Raw genomic sequence first — 20,833 nt, forward strand, 5'->3', positions numbered from 1 at the left:
TCTTGATCGTGATGCGATTGAGACCCCTGTAATCGATGCAAGGCCTCAACTCACCGCCCTTCTTTTTCACAAAGAAAAATCCAGCCCCTGCCGGGGACGAGGATTTGCGAATGTGTCCACGTGAAAGCGCCTCCCTCACGTACTCCTCCATGGCCTCATTCTCCGCTACCGACAGTGGATAGACTTTGCCACGAGGAGGAACGGCACCAGATTGTAACTCGATGGCACAATCGTATGGGCGGTGCGGAGGTAGGGCAACCGCGCGCACCTTATCGAATACATCCCGGTACTCCTCGTATTCAGGGGGCAACAGAGAGTCCGAGGAAGTACACAGCAACTTGACAGGCCCATGGATGCAACTAGCCCCACACTGCGGTGACCACGAGAGGATCTCGGCCGATCTCCAATCGAAAATCGGATTATGCTTCTGGAGCCAGGGGTACCCCAAGACCACCGAGTAGTGTGGAGACGAAATAACCTGGAAGCAGACCGACTCTCTGTGGACGGCACCAATGGCTAACCCCACTGGAAGGGTCTCATGAGTCACGTGTGGCAGCAGAAGGGGTCTGCCATCTATCGCCTCAAGAGCCAGAGGAGAACCTCGAGCCTGCAGAGGAATGGAATTGGCGGCAGCGAACACACTATCAATGAACAAACCACCAGCACCAGAGTCCACCAACGCCTGGGTCGTCACCGAGCCCCCGACCCAGGAAAGGACAACAGTGATCAGTGGTTTGTCAACACGGGAAACCGGGGACAAGGAGACTCCACCCAAGATCTGCCCCCGACAGGATCTCAGGTGCGAGCGTTTCCCTGGACGGTTCGGACATGCCAACCGAAAATGCCCACCGAGACCACAGTACATGCATCGGCCCTCGCGTCTCCAGAGTACCCTCTCCCCCTCGGACAGGCGAGCAAACCCCAGCTGCATGGGTTCACCCCCAGACAAGTCATCCCCAGGAGGCGTGGGAGGAGAGGGAGGCACGGGTGGGACAACAAAGGTAGGCGCCAATCTGTTAGGAGGCCTCCGCAGACTCTCCTTAAAGGAAGGTCTCTCCCTGAGTCTGGTGTCAATCAAAATCAGGAAAGAAATAAGAGACTCGAGCTCCACTGGTAGGTCCTTAGCTGCAACCTCATCCTTCAAGGCATCCGAGAGACCATGAGAGAAAGCAGCGACCAGAGCCTCATTATTCCAGCCCACCTCTGCTGCCAGGGTCTGAAACTCAATGGCGTATTCAGCTACGGATCGTGAACCCTGTCTGATGGACATAAGGAGCTTCGCAGCAGAGGCAGCACGAGCCGGCACATCGAATACCTTCCGAAGAGAAGCAACAAAACCGGAAAACTCGGCAACCACCGGATTGTTGTTCTCCCATAAAGGGCTGGCCCAGGCCAAGGCCTTGTCCGAGAGCAGCAAGATTAAGAAGCCCACCTTTGATCTCTCAGTAGGAAAGGCATGTGGCAGCAACTCGAAATAAATGCCCACCTGGTTAAGGAAACCTCGGCACTGAGCTGTCTCTCCCCCAAAGCGCTGTGGAAGGGGGGCAGAACCGGACATACCCCGAAACACCGCAGGCGCAACAACAGGTGTCGGGGTAGACTCTGGCGCAACAACCGGAGCGGCAGTAGGAGCGGACCCAGGAGCGACAACCGACCCATCGGCAACGGGAGCGAAATGAACCGTGCGTTCAAGCGGGGTTTGCAACGCCACGGCGAACTGACCCAACAGGTGATCCTGCTGATCAAGTCTGGCAACCAGCGTGGGTAGTGAGGATGGCCCTGCACCGTCAGAATTTGTGGCCTGTGGTACCGTGCGTTCAAGCAGGGTTTGCAACGCCACGGCGAACCGACCCAACAGGTGATCCTGCTGATCAAGTCTGGCAACCAGCGTGGGTAGCGAGGATGGCCCTGTACCGTCAGAATTCATGGCTTGGTCCTAATGTCACGGAACCATGAACCAGACGTACAACAACAGATAAGTGAAAATAAGAAAGCTTTATTGAAAAACAAGCTATAAAGCAAAAGTCCAAACGGATGGCGAAACCGATGCAGAGTCTTTGCGAAGCCAGGGGCAGGAACCAGCAGGGTAGTCAGACGAAGCCAGGATCAGGAACCAGCAGGGTAGTCAGACGAAGCCAGGATCAGGAACCAGCAGGGTAGTCAGACGAAGCCAGGAACAGGAACCAGAAGTAGCAGCAGTCTTAGTAGCATGTGAACACAGGAGGACCAAGCAGGGAACTGAAGCCACAGACCTCCTATATATATGAGCTAGGTATCCAGCTCCTCCCAGTGGGAAGGAGGAGCCGCAGGGTGGGAGGCTACAAGAAACCCAGAAACCAAGATGGCCGCCAGCACATGTCAAACGAAGGAGAACAGCAAGAAGGTAAGACCATGACACTAGGAGAGACAACTCTTTGATGGAGAGCTGATCCGAGTGTTCTCTTCTGAAGTCTGCAAGAAAATCTAGAACGAGTGGAAGATACCATTTGGGGATTCTTGGCTTCCCTTGTGGTCTGAGCCTAGAGAGGCCCCTCTAAAGAATTGCCGGACCAGAGGATGCTTCGCCGAGGATACCCCTGTAAAGGCCGGGATAGCTGATACTTGGACTCGAAGAGAACTAACCGATAAGGGTAGATCCAGGCCAGACTGCAGAAAGCTTAGGAAATGCTGAACTTTTGGAGTGCCACACGCATCCATATTCTCAGCGATGTGAGCCATGAACTTCGCCCAGATCCTCTCATAGACTCTGTTTGTACCCGCTCTTCTAGCTTTCAAAAGTGTGGAGATGGCTCCACTAGGACATCCTAGTGCCTCCAACCTTTCCCTTTCAAAAACCAGGCCATCAGGTGCAGATGGGCCCAGCAAGGGTGCAGCAATGTTCCCTGAGATAGGAGATCCGGGCCTGGAGGGCAGTGAGATTGGCTCCTGAACACTGAGCTGTAGTAACATCAGGAACCATGGCCTGTTCGGCCAGTATGGGGCCACCACAAGGACCTCCAATTCTTCCACCCTGAATCTCGTAAGGGACCGAAGTAGGACTGGAACTGGTGGAAAGGCATAAGCCCTGTGAAACCTCCACTGCTCCGTCAGGGCATCCACCCCGAAGGCTTGTGGGCATCGGAACCTCGTGTAGTACTTCTCCAACTTGAAGTTGCATGGGGAAGCAAACAGATCCACCTCCGGAAGGAACCCCAGAGATTTAAGCCACTGGAACACATCGGCATAAAGACTCCATTCGCTGTTGTCCATGGAGACTCTTGAGAGAAAGTCCACCTGAAAATTCTGCGTCCCTGGCAGATAGTCCGCAGTAAGGTTGGACAAGTACTTCTGAGCCCAGATCATTATTGGCTCGACCTCTTTCTATAAAGACCGACTGCGAGTTCCCCCTTGCCATTTTATATATGACACTGCCGTTGTGCTGTCCAGTCTCAAGAGGACAGAAGTTCCGACCGTACAGGGATGAAACGCTTGGAGAGCCTGGAAGGCTGCCCGGAGTTCCAGGATATTCGAGACCTCTCTGTGTGACCGAGAGTTCCATCTGCCCTGGTCTATCTCTGATAGGCAGTGAGAGCCCAACCTGTGTTGCTGACATCCGTGGTTATTGTGACCCAAGAGATGGAAAGATGGAGTGGCAATTGAGCAGATTTTTCTTCTGTAACCACCACAGAAGACTCCCCTGCATCACCAGAGATATCTGAATGAGATGATCCATGTTGCCTGGTCTCCACTGTTGGAGAAAACCTGTTTGAAAAGGACGTATTCTAGATTGAGCCCATTTCACTATAGGTGCAGCAGCCACCATTATCTTGAGACACTGTGAGGCCCGGAGATGGGATGATGACATGGCCAAATGTACCCTGCCCCTGATGATCGAGATATTTTCTAGAGATGGTGCCCTCGACAAGGAGATGGTGCCCTCGACCGTATTGAATTGTGCCCCGAGAAAGATAAGTGCCTGTGTGGGCTCTAGATGGCTTTTCTCCAAGTTTAGTAGCCAGCCAAACTCGAGAAGAGTCGCAGTGACCTGGCCTCTGTGTATCAGGAGTTGCTCTTGATCTTGCAACAGAAGGAGAAAATCGTCGAGATAGTGGTGAAGACGAATTCCCTTGGTCCTGATTGGGGCTACCACGGCCAATAAGTGTTTTGAAAATACTTGAGGAGATGTTGTAAGCCCGAATGGGAGACATGTAAACTGGAGATGGGTTTGATCTACAGCAAAACACACGTATTTCTGGAACTCTGCTGTCTTTCAGGTCTACCGACACAAGCCAATCTCCTGGCTGAACTGCCTGGCGGATTGTAAATAGCGTCTCCATTTTGAACTTCTCTTTTTTTATAAAGGTGTTCAGATGGGTGAGGTCTATTGCCGGTCTCCAAGAGCCATTCTTCTTCATGACTAAGAAGAGTGGAGAATAGAGGCCCTGAAACTTTTTGTCGATCGGCACTGGAACCACTGCGCCCTGAACCACCAGAGCATTTACGTAGGCCAGAAGAATTTGTTTTTTTTCTTCTGAACATGGAAGAGATGTGGGGGCGAACCTGAAGATGGGAGGACTGCAGAATGTCCAAGTGTGGCCTAAGGAGATTGTCCTGACGACCCAATAATCTTTTATCGAGGCCGACATGCCGGAACCGAAGAAGGCGAGCACCAACTTGATCCGTCTGGGCAGGCCCAATATCAAAAGGACTTAGGCGCTTCCCGGCCACTGGAAGAGGCCCCTTTGGATGCCTTTTGATTTTAAGACGGATTTTTCCTCCATGTTTTCAGAAATTCACGACCAGGTCTGTAAATGCAAGCATTCTTTGCCTGATCCGAAGATTGCCTGGACTGTACTCTTCTCTGCCCCAGCAAACGGCGATCCTGAGGAAGGAACCCCGCCTTACCACCCGTGGCCCGAGAAATAGCACTCTCCAGTTTATTTCCAAACAAGGAAGATCCCTTAAATGGGATACGGCACCAAGCCTGCTTGGAAGCAGGATCAGCTAGCCGGGGGCAAAGCCACAGCGCCTGCTTAGCCGTCACAGAAGAGAGCATGACCCGAGCCACCAGACGTATGTCGAGAGAGGCCTCCCCCAGAAAAGAAGCCGCCAGCCTGAGATCTTTGACTGCTGAAGACCTGACCACTTCTTCTGAAATGGACCTTAGTTCCGAATCCACTTCTTCCGTCCAGGCCTCCATGGCCTTGGATAGGGTCGCAATGGCTAGGGTTGGCTTACATGCCATTCCAGCAGACAAATAGATCTTCTTAAGGTCAGTGTCAATCCTTCTTTCAAGCCCATCTTTAAAAGACACTGTGTCTTCAAGTGGAAGAGTGACGTGCCTCACTAATCTCATGAGGGCAGCGTCCACTGACGCTGACTCTAGGTGTTTCACATTGTCACTTTTGAAAGGGTACATCCTGGTGATTTTAGATATCAGAGAATTTTTCCTCTCTGCACAGCCCCATTCATCCGAGATAATTTCGCCCAGCTCACCCAGAAAGGGGAAATTATGGCGCTCTTTCTTAAGGTGCTTGAAGTACTTTTTCTGTTTAGATGGGGACTCCACTGGCTACTCCCACTTCAATGCTTCCTTGACTGCCTTAACCAGAGAGGGAACCAAGGTTAAATCAAAACCTGTGCCAGGAAGGACAGGGAGCACAAGGACTATCCCTAACAGGGATGTCTGCCAGGCCAGCAGAGGGGCTACGGGTGCGGTCAGCTTCCAAGCTTTGCAATGATTCCTGGACCACCTGTCTAACCAGGTTTTCCACCTGCTGGTTATCACCCCCCCCCCCTTTCTTTTGAGGCTTGAGCGAAACAGGGATCGCATAGCGACTTGTTGTCAGGGACACATACATCCCCAGCAGGATCTTTCGTCAGAGTGTCGGTGTACTGACGCAGCTCTAGAGCCTTCTCTGTGACGCCTGGAGGAGGACCTGTGGTGACTAGAGCCCGAAAAGGTGTGATGACGTTGCGACCTGGGAAGGGCCTTGTCTTTGCGTACTTTAGGTAGTCTATTAGACCTAGAAGGACTAAGAGAAAGAGAAGGATTACCCTGACTGCCCCAACACCCAAACCATACAGGGAGAGGTAAAGAAAGCCACTCTTACCTGTAAAGTAAGGGTTGGCCACTGGGGGCGGTGCATTTATACATACTGCTCTTACGGGAAGACTGCAATAGACACAGTGTGTAAAGTAAAGGCTACCTACACATATCACTACACAGAGTCATACTGCAAAGATGAGGAACTTACCACCATGCAGAGAACAGCCAGACACAGGGAATCCACTGCACATGCCCGCAGTACATTCTCAATGCAAGCTGCTCTGACAGCCTTTTAAATCTACCGCCTGATGAAGACGTCTCTGCCCCCCGTGACCAATGGCACTCATACGCATGTGCGAACACCGCTAGTCTCTCTACTGTGCCTGCGCTGTCCCAGCCACACAGCGGTGATCCCGGAAGCCGCGCTGGGACACAGGAAGAGCCAGGGGCCGCAAGATGGAACTCACAAGTGTTCCAAGCACACACCCCAGCCGCGCTAGACTCCAGGGAGAAAGACAAAATAATACAAAACGGCTGTTGTACGTTACCAGCACGCCCGCAGAACCACGGTCAGACCTGGGACACAGGTAACCTCCAGCACATGCTTTCAGGGAGTATTAATGGGCCTCCTGCTAGTAGCCAGGACAATTGGCCGAATTCAGCTTGCCTGCCAGAGGCCAGACTTTATGCTTTTCCTTTGCATGATGTTACACACCCGTGTCCTACCCCGCTAGTAGCTAGGGCGTACTAGACTTTCAGGAACGCTGCCTGGAATTATCCGTGTAGACCACCAGCATTAGACCGAAAATCTTCATGAGGTAAGACTTAATAGTAATCCAACAGGAGGAGGATAAAAAAGGAACATGGTCTCTGGGGCAGAGCAAAATTTATAGGAGTAGGGTGCTATGAGGTAGGAGGAGGCGGGACTAACCCACACGTAGGCTGCCATGGAGTCTGTCAGGAAATATATTTTTAACACATTCTTACTTTACAGCATTTCTTCACATCTGCCTAAAACTTTTGCACAGTACAGTAAATACAATTATTTATATTATGCTACAATGCTGAGAGTTTTTTTAATGTTTATTTTAGGTGATAATGGCTCTAGGGGAGAGAAAGGTGAAAAAGGTAAGACGGTAGTCCATATTTTAAATTGTTCTTAAATTTTACATACTTCGGAGCAGTTTAACAGGCCATAGTGTCTAGAGTTGGGCTGAACACCCTCTGGCTCGGTTTGCGCCAGAACTCTTGAACATGGCAAAAGGTCAGACCCATAACCCGAACCCGATTGAAGTCTATGGGACCCGAATTAGAAAAATCAAAAGTGCCCATTTTAAAGGCTTATATGCAAGCTATTGACATAAAAAGGGTATGGGGGCCTGGGCACTGCCCTGTGGGACATGTATCAATGAAAACATTTTTTTTAAAAAAGATCATTTTTACAGGAGCAGTGATTTTAATCATACTTGAAGTGCAACAAAAAATGAAAAATTCCTTTAAATATAGTGCCTGGGCGGTCTCCTTAGTCTACCTGTAAAGTGGCGCATCTTTACCATGTATAGAACCTGCTGCAGCAAAACTGTCATTTATAAAGAAAAAAAAAATGACATTTAAATTGACAGAAATATAATCCCATTGCTGGCAATACAATAATGTTAAAAGAAATGGTGTGAATTTTACAGGAACCCCGCGCCAAAATTTAAAAAAAAAAAATGGCGTGGGGTCCCCCCAAAATCTATACTAGACCCTTAGCCGAGCATGCAGCCCAGCAGGGCAGGAAAGGGGGGACGAGTGAGATCCCCCCTCCTGAACCATACCAGGCCACATGCCGTCAACATGGGAAGGTGCTTTGGGGGGGAACAAGGGCCTCTTCTCGACAAACCTGGGCTGTGGTTGTGGGGGTCTACGAGCAGGGGGCTTATTGGAATATGGATTTTTTTGGGGGGGGACACCACATCATTTTTATTTTTGTTAATTTTGGCATGGGGTTCTCCTTAAAATTCATACCAGACCCCAAAGGCCTGGTGTGGATTAGGAGGGTCCCCCACAATGTTTTTTTTTTTTTTTGTTACTTTTTTACATTGCCAGCAATATTATTTATTTTTTCTTCTTTTTGTATTCAGCTGTCAGCGGGGAAGCCAGCCAGCTGACCTAAGAAACTAAATGGATTTCCCCATTCACACATTTGAGGTGTATGGGGGAATCCTCCCTGCTACGCTATTGTATTCTTACAGTGGGAATGCACTGATCCGAGCTGCAGCCAATTGAAAATATACCAACAGTCCCGTTTGGGAGGAGTCAATTACTAGATCTACTCCTCTCAAATGCGAAAGATGGGTCGAAATCGGGCCAGTTCTTGCTGAACCAGCCAAAGTTCAATCCATGTATGGCCAGCTTTACAGAAACTGCAGCACTGGGACGAGGTGGGAGACAATGACTGCAGAGCAGGAAAGGTAAATACTCTTCTATTGCAAGGGCATTTCTTTTGGATTTTTCTTCAACCCTACAAGGTCACTAAATTAGCCCTAAATGTCAAAAGTCAACACTCCCAAGTGCCTATGTGTATGTTTACTAAGCTTCAGGAAAGCAATGGTAGCTCCTCCGGCAACTGATTTCGAGTGATATTTTAGATACTTGTACAGTGTGACAGTTGTACTTTAAAGATGAAATCCAGGTATGGAATTTTTTACATAGTTACATTGATGAAGCTTAAACTAATCTAAGTCAGTATACCATACCTGTGGGATCCCTCTAGAACAGGGGTATTGAAATCAAATTCATAAGGGGCCGGTTAGTAAAATTTTCTTCCAGCAGAGGTCCGAATCACATATTTTCTGCGATGACTCAGATCCTTCACATCACAGCCCCCCACTTCTCTTAGGCATCTTTCCAGCTTGAGAATGCATGCAAAATTGCACACGTTACATGGATTGCAGGAAAAAACTTACCAGGAAAGGTTAAAGGACCTTAACATGTATAGCTTGGAAGAAAGAAGAGACAGAGGGGATATGATAGAAACTTTTAAATACATAAAGGGAATCAACTCGGTAAAGGAGGAGAGCATATTTAAAAGAAGAAAAACTACCACAAGAGGACACAGTTTTAAATTAGAGGGGCAAAGGTTTAAAAGTAATATGAGGAAGTATTACTTTACTGAGAGAGTAGTGGATGCATGGAATAACCTTCCTGCAGAAGTGGTAGCTGCAAATACAGTGAAGGAGTTTAAGCATGCATGGGATAGGCATAAGGCTATCCTTCATATAAGATAGGGCCAGGGACTATTCATAGGATTCAGATATATTGGGCAGACTAGATGGGCCAAATGGTTCTTATCTGCCGACACATTCTATGTTTCTACGTTCTGGACCTGCAGAGGAACACACCGCACTTTAGCACATGCACAGGGGTGCCATTCATTTTTAATACCACCCTCACACATCTGTCACCTGAGGCACATTTTCGTGTGCACCAAACAGCATGGTCCCAAAGCACTATGCAGCTCGGTGGTGCGCGATTTAAAATCAAAGGGTCAGGGACCTCTTTCCCCACATTTCTCACAGGTAGTGCAGCCCATTAAAATGAATAGGCTGACCTGTCTGTGGCGTGCGTACACAAATGAGCATGTACAGATCTAAACTGAGGCCCATATCACAATCCCATCCTTACAACAGTGTCCGCAGTCCCCACTGCGCACCAAAGCTCTCTTCCCTTTACATGGCCACCCCCTCCACCCCTTTCACAATAGTGTTTTCATACCCCCTTGACCATAACCCCTTCCAACAGTACTGTCCTCACCCCCCCCCCCACATTACTGTCCTCAATCCCTGCAGATTACAGTCCTCAACCCCCATATTACAGACCCCAGCCCCTACATTATCCTCAGCCCCCCTCTCATTACAGTACTTAGCCCCCCCCCGCACATTACGGTGCTCAGCCTCCTAAATTACAGTCCCCAGACCTCCCCCCCCCCGCATTATTGTCCCAGCCCCTTGTTCTCATACCCCCTTGACATCAACCCCCTCTTACAGTACTGTCCTTAGCCCCCTCCCATATTACTGTTCTCACCCCCACATTACTTTTCTTAACCCCCCCCCCCCAATATTACTGTCCTCAGCCTCCTCCCTACATTACTGTCCTCAGCCCCTACCCCCCACATTACTGTCCTCAGTCCCCCCACACTACTGTTCTCAGCCCCCCACATGAATTTTCTCAACCCTCCACATTACAATACTCACCCCCCCAACATTAGTGCCCTCAGCCAGCCCATTCTCCTTCACTACTGTTCTCAGCCCTCCACATTACTTTCCTCAACCTCCCGCATTACAATACTCAACCCCCCAACGTTAGTGCCCTCAACCCCCCCGCCCCTCATTACATTATGCAGCCCCCTGCCCCCCACATTACCCCCTTCAAACTTACTGTATGTCCTCAGCCCTTAGCAGAAGGCACAGAAGGTGGTGATTGGTTGCTAGGACCACCCTGCATCCTAGCAACCAATCACCTGCTTGTTAACCAGATCCCACCCTCCTTCCAAAATTGTCCTGCCTTCTGCTGTCGGCTCTGTGAGGGTGACAGCGGTGATAGCTGGGGGAAGAACAAATGGCATGACCACTGCAGACCAGATGAGAAAGTGAATGGATCCGGATCCGGGCTGTGGTCCGCCATTTAGTGATGCCTGCACTAGAAGCTGGGAATCACTGTAGTAGTCACCGCTACCATACACTAGTTTGTAAATCAGAATTTCTGTCCTTTCTCTTTCTTTCCAAATTTGCATACATGTTCCAGGTGACTAAGGAAGTAATAAATATGCAGAATGTCCAGTATATTCCAGTAAATCCAGCACAGATCAGCTCTCCTTTTTTACAACTAACAGTCAAAATTCTGCATTTCTCACCACAGGAGACAGAGGGGACCATGGATTACCTTCTTTGTATGGTAAGTTCAACCTTTTTAATGGGAAAGTAATACTTCTGCCATTCGTTTAGCCTATCTGTGAAGTTAGAGAAAGAAAAGTTTTACATCCGAAAAGCCTCCTAATGGGAAATATAAAGCCTTTTTAGAAATAAATTGTTTCTCTACATTTTTTGTTGTTTTTAATCCAGTGGTACTGTTACAGAGTGAAGGGCCGTGCCTGTATTGCCCGAGGGTGAAAGTAGAGTGATATCAGTAGTTTCCTGTGCTGCAAAACTGACTATGGGACTACAGGCACGTCGCCCGACTGCACAGATCAACAAGCAGTAAGGATCAAACTGACCACGCTGGCATGGATCTGTCTTGCGTGGTCAGTAGTATGCTACAGGAGATGTCGGGATCACTGAATATTTGCTAGGAAATCAAGAGTGCAATGGTAAAAGAAGGAATTTGTGCAACACACCTTATTAAAAAAAGAAGACATAACCTAAATAAAATATTATAAGCCCTGGTGCCCAGCCTGTTGCTCTTAGGCCCTTATTCTGCGGCACCCGGGACCCTGCAGTAGTTGTTTTCCCTTACTTAGAAGCTAAATTAGGTGAGTGAAGGAAAAATATTCTTTACACTGGATTGGATTTAAGTAGTTTGGTTTGATTCTTTCACACTTATCACAAATCTTATTTATTTCTGTCTTTCCCCCCTTTTTTATGTTGTATTTATATTTCTCTGATCTTTTATGTAGCACTACCCCTGCAGGAGTTGCTGGTTTTTACCTGGTCTTCCATAGTTCCAACTTCTACTCTTGAGGCCCCAACTGAGTTTTTCCCCTTCGTTCGCTGACACCACCAAGCACACACACACTGCTACTGACTCTGAGCAGACAATGTGATTTTGTGAAACAAGCAACATTTTTATAAAGAAAGCAAAGGTTTCATACAATTTGACATTACATTGTGATGAGCATAACATGAACAGAATTTACTTAAAGAGGAACTGCAGTCTGCTCACATAATTTGCCATTCTGAAGCTTCCCTCCAACCACTTTGCATATTATTTTATATATATAGTACTGTGATTTTGTAATTGCCAATTATGCTGCAGAAATTTCTCCCTCCCTGCAGCCATTTTAACTGTGGGCAGCTGAAGCTGCTGCCTGTTTAAACACACACACACACACACACACAGGCACATAGGCACACACACACATATATAGACACACACATATACACAGCTCAAACAAATAAAGGAACACTTTTTAATCAGAGTATAGCAACAAGTCAATTCAACTCCTGGGATATTGATGTGGTCAGTTAAGTAGCAGAGGGGGTTGTTAATCAGTTTCAGCTGCTTTGGAGTTAATGGAATTAGCAACAGGTGCATTAGATGAGCAACAATGAGACAACTACCAAAGCAGGAACGGTTTTTGCAGGTGGAGGCCACTGAAACTTTTTTTACCCTACTCATCTTTAATGACTGTTTTTCACTAGTTTTGCATTTGAATAGGGTCAGTGTCACTATTGGTAGCATGAGGTGATACCTGGACCTTATAGGGGTTGCACAGGCAGTCCAGCTCCTCCAGGATGGCACCTCAATACGTGCCATTACCAGAAGATTTGCTGTGTCTCCCAGCACAGTCTCAATAGGAGAGCTAGACAATGCCTTAACTCAGCAGGACCGGTATCTGCTCCTTTGTTCAAGGAGGAAAAGGATGAGCACTGCCAGAGCCCTACAAAATGACCTCCAGCAGGCCACTGGTGTGAATGTCTCTGACCAAACTAAACAAATCAGAAACAGACTTTATGAGGATGGCCTGAGGGCTCAACGCCCTCTCGCGTGCCCTGTGCTCACTGCCCAAGCATTTGGAGCTCGATTGGCATTTTCCATTGAAAACCAGAATTGGCAGGTCTGCCACTGGCGCCCTTTGCTTTTCACAGATGAGAGCAGGTTCACCCTGAGCACATGTGACAGACATGAAATGGTCTGGAGAAGCCATGGAGAACGCTCCCTGGAACATTGTTCAGCATGACCGGTTTGGTGGTGGGTCAGTGATGGTCTGGGGGGGGGGGGCATATACATGAAGGAACACACAAACTTCTACAGGCTAGACAATGACACCTTGACTGCCATTAAGTATCGAGATAAAATCCTTATACCCATTGTCAGACCCTACGCTGGTGCAGTGGGTGGGTCCTGGGTTCCTCCTGGTGCACGACAATACCCTGCCTCGTGTGGTGAGAGTATGCAGCCAGTTCCTATGAAGGAATTGATTCCATTGAATAGCCCCCATGCTCTCCTTACCTAAATCCAATAGAACATCTCTGCTAGGACATTAAATTTCGATCCATCTGACAACACCAGGTTGCACCTCATTCTGTTCAGGAGCTCAGTGATGCCCTGGTCCAGATCTGGAAAGAAAATACCCCAAGACACCATCCGTCGTCTCATTAGGAGCAAGCCCCGACATTGTCAGGCATGCATACAAGCATGTGGGGGCCATACAAACTACTGAGTACCATCTTGAGTTGCTGCAATGAAATTTCAACAAAATGGACTAGCCTGCTGCATCATTTTTTCTCTTTGATTTTTGGGGTGTCTTTGAATTCAGCCCTCTGTAGGTTGATAATTTTAATTTCCATCAAACGATGTGGCATCCTTTCATTTCAATTTCCCCAGTCCATATCAATGTAGATATCCAGCATGAGATTTTTCCCCATTGAGATCTGATGTGTTTTCAAAGTTTTCCTTTAATTATTTAAGCAGTGTATATGCAGACACATATACACAGACAGACACACTTACACCACTGCTTGCCTGCCCATTTCTCCTCTCTTGATGAATACACATGGATCTCTGCAGTCTCCTCCTATCTCTACCCTCATCCAGCTCTGCAGTTCTCCTTGGCTCTCTTGTGACTCATCCCTCCTCCACTCTCCTGCCCCCCACTCCCCTGGCTGGCAAACTCTCACAAGAGTGAGAGAGAGAGAGCTGTGCACGATGTCATTTGCCTAGGCTAATTACCAGACAAGAAAGAGGAAGTGGGCTGTATAAGATTTAATAGATGGAATGATGGAAAATTGACTGAAGGTCTGACTGAAGGTCTGCTTTAAGCAGTAACCTATGGTGTAAGCAATTGACTTAAATTGTAATTCTAGTAAACCTGAGAGTGGTATAAGACAGGACCTCATCCCCAGCTCTGGAAATGGAAAAGGCCCGCGCTGAGAACATAGGCAGAGATATAATATTGAAACTAATGCTGGCCATACACTGGCCAAAAATCTGTCATTTGGTCCGTTCGTTCGTTTTTCGTCCAATTATTGGGCACAAATAGAAAATTGATTTTAACTTTTCAGAGCTTAGAGGACAGGCATTCTTTGGGACCTGTGACGTGTCCCAGAAGATTGCAGGGAGGGAGGGGAAGAGGAGAACTTCCGCTCGAGGCACCTAGGCGGCCTAAACCAAAGTGGGAGCGAGTACCTGTCAAATCTAGGTACCCGCTCCCCCCCCCCCAAAAAAAAATGCCTTGCCAAATGATGCATGTCAGGGGGTCAGAAGCACTTAAAGCGGAAGTTCCACTTTTGAGTGGAACTCCATTTTAAGTACAGTAGCTATTTTGTAATCTAAACTGAAACTGGTAACATGGAATCAACAGTTCTTTAGCAGTAAGACAAGCACTGGTGACGATAATCTGGCTCCTATTCATCAAGCACTACTGGAGTCTCTAAATTATTGTATCCCAAATGGTAATAGTCTTGCTTATAGAGGGAGTTTTCACTGAGTTCCTCTCTCTCTACAAACCCGATTCCAAAAAAGTTGGGAAACGGTACAAATTGTGAATAAAAACAGAATGCTGAGCGTTGATAACAACTTGGTTTGTCCTTGTCCTCTTTAGTCTGGATGACATGGCGTCCCAGTTTTAAAAAAAAAAACTTAAAATTTTGATTCGTCTGACCACAGAACAGTTTTCCACTTTGCCACAGTCCATTTTAAATGAGCCTTGGACCAGAGTAAACACTTCCGCTTCTGGATCATGTTTACATATGGCTTCTTTTTTGGCCTATAGAGTTTTAGCCGGCAATGGCGAATGGCACAATGAATTGTGTTCCCTGACAATGTTTTCTGGAAGTATTCCTGAGCCCATGTTGTGATTTCCATTACAGTAGCATTCCTGTACGTGATGCAGTGCCGTCTAAGGGCCCGAAGATCATGGGTATCCAGTGCATTTTCAGGCCTTGACCCTTACGCACAGAGATTGTTCCAGATTCTCTAAATCTTTGGATGATATTATGCACTGTAGATAATGATAACTTCAAACTCTTTGCAATTTTTCTCTGAGAAACTCCTTTCTGATATTTCTCCACTGTTTTCCGCCGCAGCATTGGGGGAATTGGTTATCCTCTGCCCATCTTGACTTCTGAGAGACACTGCCACTCTGAGAGGCTCTTTTTATACCCAATCATGTTGTCAATTGACCTAATAAGTTGCAAATTGGTCCTCCAGCTGTTCCTTATATGTACATTTAACTTTTCCGGCCTCTTATTGCTACCTGTCCCAACTTTTTTGGAATGTGTAGCTCTCAAAATGAGCCAATATTTGGCATGATATTTCAAAATGTCTCACTTTCAACATTTGATATGTTATCTATATTATATTGTGAATAAAATAGAAGTTTATGAGATTTGTAAATCAGTCCATTCCTTTTTTACTCACAATTTGTACAGTGTCCCAACTTTTTTGGAATTGGGTTTGTAGATTCACCACATGTCCTTTGTGTCCAACAGTATAGCCTCTATCAAGAACAAGTCTGTATAAGAAGGGATACTTCCCTGGACTCTGAATTATCTATAGTGCGGGTGAACAGGCAGACAGTTCAGCAAAAGATATGGTGCGTTCCCACCCACTTCTGTTGATCAGCAGTTTGGCAGTAACCTTCAGTTCAATAGCTCTGAGTGTCCTCTGCAGGCTCCGACCTGGCGCCTGGTGCTTGTCTCCTCTGCTGCACGCATGACGAAAGGCTCTAGAGCAGACCAGCACACTGACACAGCTCTATGCCACTCAGTTTGTTTTTCCCTCTCTGCAGCACCAAGTCAGCCTCCTCTCCCATGTCCAGTTCTCTCCAGCACTTCCCCTTCTCTCCCCTTCCTATGCGCAACCTTTTTCTTCTAAATGGCCCCTCCTTATATCAAAGTACTTGGGTAATGTAGTCCAGCTTCACCAAAAGTACATGGAGATTTTCTCCAATAGCACACAAATCCCAGAACTCCCTGGAAGAACTTTGTGTGCTTTGAAATGACACATGCCATAATTTCTGAATATAGCAAACATAACAGTCCCAGGTGTTGCACTCCCAGTCTAGGGATTTTTGTTGTTTTATTGGAGAACTTGGATAGGAAAGGGGTGTAGTGGGATACTCTGAGATTCAACTAGATACAACGAGGACAGCTGCTTTAAGACTGCTCACGTTGCTGCTACTGCAGCACAGTGGCAGCCCTGGGTCCAGCGACGTAGACCTATGTCGCTGTATTCCTGCCTGTCTAGAATGTGTTTAGACACAGCGGGAGTCGGGCTGGAGGAGTAGAGACGGCGATCACCATCTTGGGATACTCTGAGATTCAACTAGATACAACGAGGACAGCTGCTTTAAGACTGCTCACGTTGCTGCTACTGCAGCACAGTGGCAGCCCTGGGTCCAGCGACGTAGACCTATGTCGCTGTATTCCTGCCTGTCTAGAATGTGTTTAGACACAGCGGGAGTCGGGCTGTAGGAGTAGAGACGGCGATCACCATCTTTCTTCCCCGATCGTCGGGGAAAGAGTGAGAAAATCCGCCTGCTTATGCAAACAAAGCAGGCGGATCTTCTCTGTGACAGACGAGGACAGATCATAGGATTCAGCATAGCTGAACCTGTGATCTCTGTCTCTGTCACAGAACCCCCTCCCCCCCACACACGTCAGTAAGCATGAGGTACGCATTTAACCCCTTGATCACCAACAGTGTTAACCCCTTCCCTGCCAGTGTCATTATTACAGTAACAGTGCATATTTTTAGCACTGATTACTGTAGTAATATCACTGGCCTCCCCAAAAGTGTCAAAAATGTCACTCAGGGGTCCGATCTGTGCGCCGCAATGTCACAGTCCCGCAAAAAATAGCAGAAAAAAAACAATAAAAATGACAAATCTTTCCCGTAGTTAGTAACTTTTGCGCAAACCAATCAAAATACGCTTATTACTATTTTTATTTTACCAATAATATGTAGCAGAAAACAAATTGGCCTAAAATGTTAAAAAATTTTGATTTGTAAATTTATTTTGGGAATGTTATATATCAGAATGTAAAAAATATTGTTTTTTTACAAAATTGTCGCTCTTTTTTTCAAAAATTAAATATTGCACATGTGATCAAATACCACCAAAAGAAAGCTCTATTTGTGGGGGAAAAAAAAGGACGTGAATCTCATTTGGGTACAGCGTCGCACGACCACGCAACTGTCCGTTAAAATAACGCAGTGCCGAATCGCAAAATATGGCCTGGTCAGGAAGGGGGGTAAAATCTTACGGTCTTAAAGTGGTTAAAAATACGCTCATTGATAATTTTTTTGTCAAAGACATGTAGCTGTAACGCTCCGGCGTTTGTTTAGTGAACTGGATTTGCAGCTGCAGAATTTCCACTCAGTAGTCGTGTAGAGATGTGTTGAATCACCATATCCAACTCTCCAGACTCATCGCTGTGGCCCAGCCTGCCTCAGCATAAAAAATATACAGACACTCAGATAAGATGTTCCTGGAGTGATAGGTTGTATACGATAGTATAGAGGTGATGTGCTGAAAGGACAGGCGTGAGTAGTGATAGCAATGATAGGCACTCAATAGTAATGTTCAGGAGTGTTAGCAGATGGTGATAGATAGTATGCAGATAGGTTAGCAATCATGTACAAATAACAGGTGGTAGGGGACAGCAGATGAAGTGTACAGGAATTGCTAACTCAGTGCAAGGATATAGATGGCAGTAGACTCAAGAGCTAGCAATCTATGTAACAGTGCAGATGATAGAAATAGTAATGCATAGATAGCAACCGTCTTTAGTATGCAAGAGTAGATAGTGTAAGTTGATAGGAAGGAATCCCCTGTGGGGTACTTATCACTAGTTGGTTTAGAGAGATGAGGGGTCCGGTAATAAGATATGGATCAGGTAGCGAGATACAGGACCAGTAGCGAGATACAGGATCAAGTAGCGAGACTCCGGTCTATCCAGATACTGGGGAAATAGCTGGAGGCTTCGGCAGCGTCAGACAAGGCTGTATAACAAGCGGTTTGCACGAACACCTTGTGAGTGAAAGCCGGCGATTGAAATAGCCGCTCAGAGCGGTGCCTAGTGATGACGTCATGAGAATTAAAGGGACAGGTAGCTATATGCGGAAGAAATGGGCTGGAAGGGTACCGAAGGTACCAGAATCTTACAGTACCCCCCCCCCCCTTAAGGCCGGCTCCGGAAGGCCTATAGCACTGGTCTCTCCGGGTATTTGGAGTGGAACCTTCGTATAAGCCTGGGAGCGTGAACGTCAGAAATATCCAACCAGGTGTCGTCTTGGGGTCCATAGTTTTTCCATCTTATGAGATATTGGAGTTTCCCTCTGTGGATACGAGAATCCAAAATCTCCTTAATCTCAAATTCTTCTCCGCCCTCAACTTGTACTGGAGGTGGAGGCGAGATGGTAGGTCTTATTCCTTGGTTGGGAACATGTGGTTTCAGTAGCGACACGTGAAAGATGGGGTGTATTTTAAGATCTGCCGGTAAGGTGAGTTGAACTGCAGCTCTCCCAATGAGCTTCTCAATTGGGAAAGGTCCTAGAAACAAAGGCCCAAGCTTTTTACTGGGGATCTTTAACCTTAAGTTTTTCGTAGATAGCCAAACGAGATCCCCAATAGCATATTGAGGAGAAGGTCTTCTATGGAGGTCGTAGTACCTTTTTTGTTGGCTATGAGCATGTGAGATGGTGGTGTTAAGTAAACCCAGAGAGTCTTTTATTTGGGTAAGATAGTCAGAGGCTACTGGGTTACTTGATGGCAGGATGCGTGGTGGAAGAAGTGTGGGATGAAACCCATAGTTTAGGTAGAATGGACTTTGCTTAGTAGTACTGTGGGTTGCGTTATTGTAAGCAAATTCTGCCAGAGGGAGGAGGTCCACCCAATCATCCTGTAGGTATGAGGTGTAGCAACGCAAATATTGTTCAATGCACTGGTTGACTCTTTCAGTTTGTCCATTGGTCTGAGGGTGGTAGGGAGAAGTAAGTTTTCGCTCAATTCGTAGTATATGACATAGAGCTTGCCAAAACTTGGAGATGAACTGTGAACCTCGGTCAGATAAATGAGTCTTTGGAATTCTATGTAGCTTGAACACATGTTTCACTAGTAATTCCGCTGTTTCCTTAGATGAAGGTAGTCTGCGAATAGAAATTAAATGTGCCATCTTTGTCAGATGGTCCACTGACACTAGAATGGTAGTAAATCCTTTGGAAGGTGGTAATTCTACTATAAAGTCTAAGGACACAACTTCCCATGGAACTTTGGGTATTGGTAGACTGCAAAGTAAACCAGAAGGTTTTGTAGTGTCAATTTTGGACCTTGCACAGATGTCACATGAGGAAACAAATTTTTGTACAGACGTCTTCATATCAGGCCACCAAAATTGCCTGGTGAGCAAATTGAATGTCTTAGTCATACCCATATGTCCTGCCATAGGTACGTCATGTAATAATTCCAAGATCTTGGTACGCATACCAGGAGGTATGTAGAGTTTGTCGTTAAAGTAGAGGAAGCCTTCTGCATCAGCACTTAGTTGTGGTGGTGGTGAATCCAGTCCTATACTGTGCAGAATCTCTTCCTTCAAGGAACGAAAAACACCAATAATACGGTCATGGGGTATTATAGAAAGTGAAGGGATTTCGGCGCAGTTATCTTCGGTTAGCCGTGATAGCGCATCCGCTTTTTTGTTTTTGTCTGCAGGCGTGTAGGTCACTAGGAAGTTGAATCTTAGGAAGAATAATGACCAACGTACCTGCCGGTGGGAAAGAGTCTTGTTGGTCTGAAGGTATTGGAGATTCTTATGATCTGTATATATGAGTATTGGAAATCGAGTACCTTCAAGTAAATGTCGCCAATTTTCTAGTGCCAGTTTTATGGCAAGCAACTCTTTTTCACCCACTGGGTAATTCACCTCTGGGCTACTTAGTGATTTAGAGAAAAAAGCAACTGGGTGGAGTGGTGAAGTATTCGTTGGTCGTTGGGAAAGAACTGCTCCTACAGCCATATTTGACGCATCTACCTCCAGGATGTATTGGAGGGATGGGTCTGGATGGCGTAGTATGGGAGCAGAAGTGAAGCTTGATTTTAACAAGCGGAAAGCTTTATTTGCTTCTTCAGACCATTTGAATGGTTTCTTTACACTTGTAAGTTGTGTGGGCGGTCTCACAATAGAAGAGAAGTTCTTGATGAACTTCCTATAGAAGTTTGAAAATCCAAGGAATCGTTGTAATGCCTTACGAGTTGTTGGTACAGGCCAATCCAGTATACACGATATCTTGCTCATATCCATCTTGATACCGTTCTTACATATGATGTATCCTAGGAATAGTACTTCTTCCTTATGAAATAGGCATTTTTTCAATTTTACGTATAAATTGTGTGCGAGTAATCTGGATAGCACAAGTCTTACATGTCTTACATGTTCGGACAAGGACTGAGAATAAATGAGTATATCATCCAGATATACCACAACACAAACATCAAGTAAGTCTCTGAAGATGTAATTTATGAATCGCTGAAATGCTGCGGGAGCATTACACAACCCAAAAGGCATCACTAGATATTCGAATAATCCGTATCTGGTTCTGAATGCC

General features: G+C 46.6%; 1 protein-coding gene across 1 annotated transcript in view; it reads left to right on the forward strand.

The window, feature by feature from the left end:
* The window catches only part of LOC309560833 (ficolin-2-like), a 112,809-nt gene that overhangs the window by 52,969 nt on the left and 39,007 nt on the right, over positions 1 to 20,833 (forward strand). The window contains exons 4-5 of the mRNA XM_082264517.1: positions 7,121 to 7,156; positions 10,928 to 10,963. Of these exons, the coding sequence (XP_082120643.1) occupies positions 7,121 to 7,156; positions 10,928 to 10,963 (72 nt within the window). The remainder of the gene's footprint in view (positions 1 to 7,120; positions 7,157 to 10,927; positions 10,964 to 20,833) is intronic.

Source organism: Pelophylax lessonae (assembly GCF_965119305.1).
Source record: "Pelophylax lessonae genome assembly, chromosome: 7".
Lineage (NCBI taxonomy): Eukaryota > Metazoa > Chordata > Amphibia > Anura > Ranidae > Pelophylax > Pelophylax lessonae.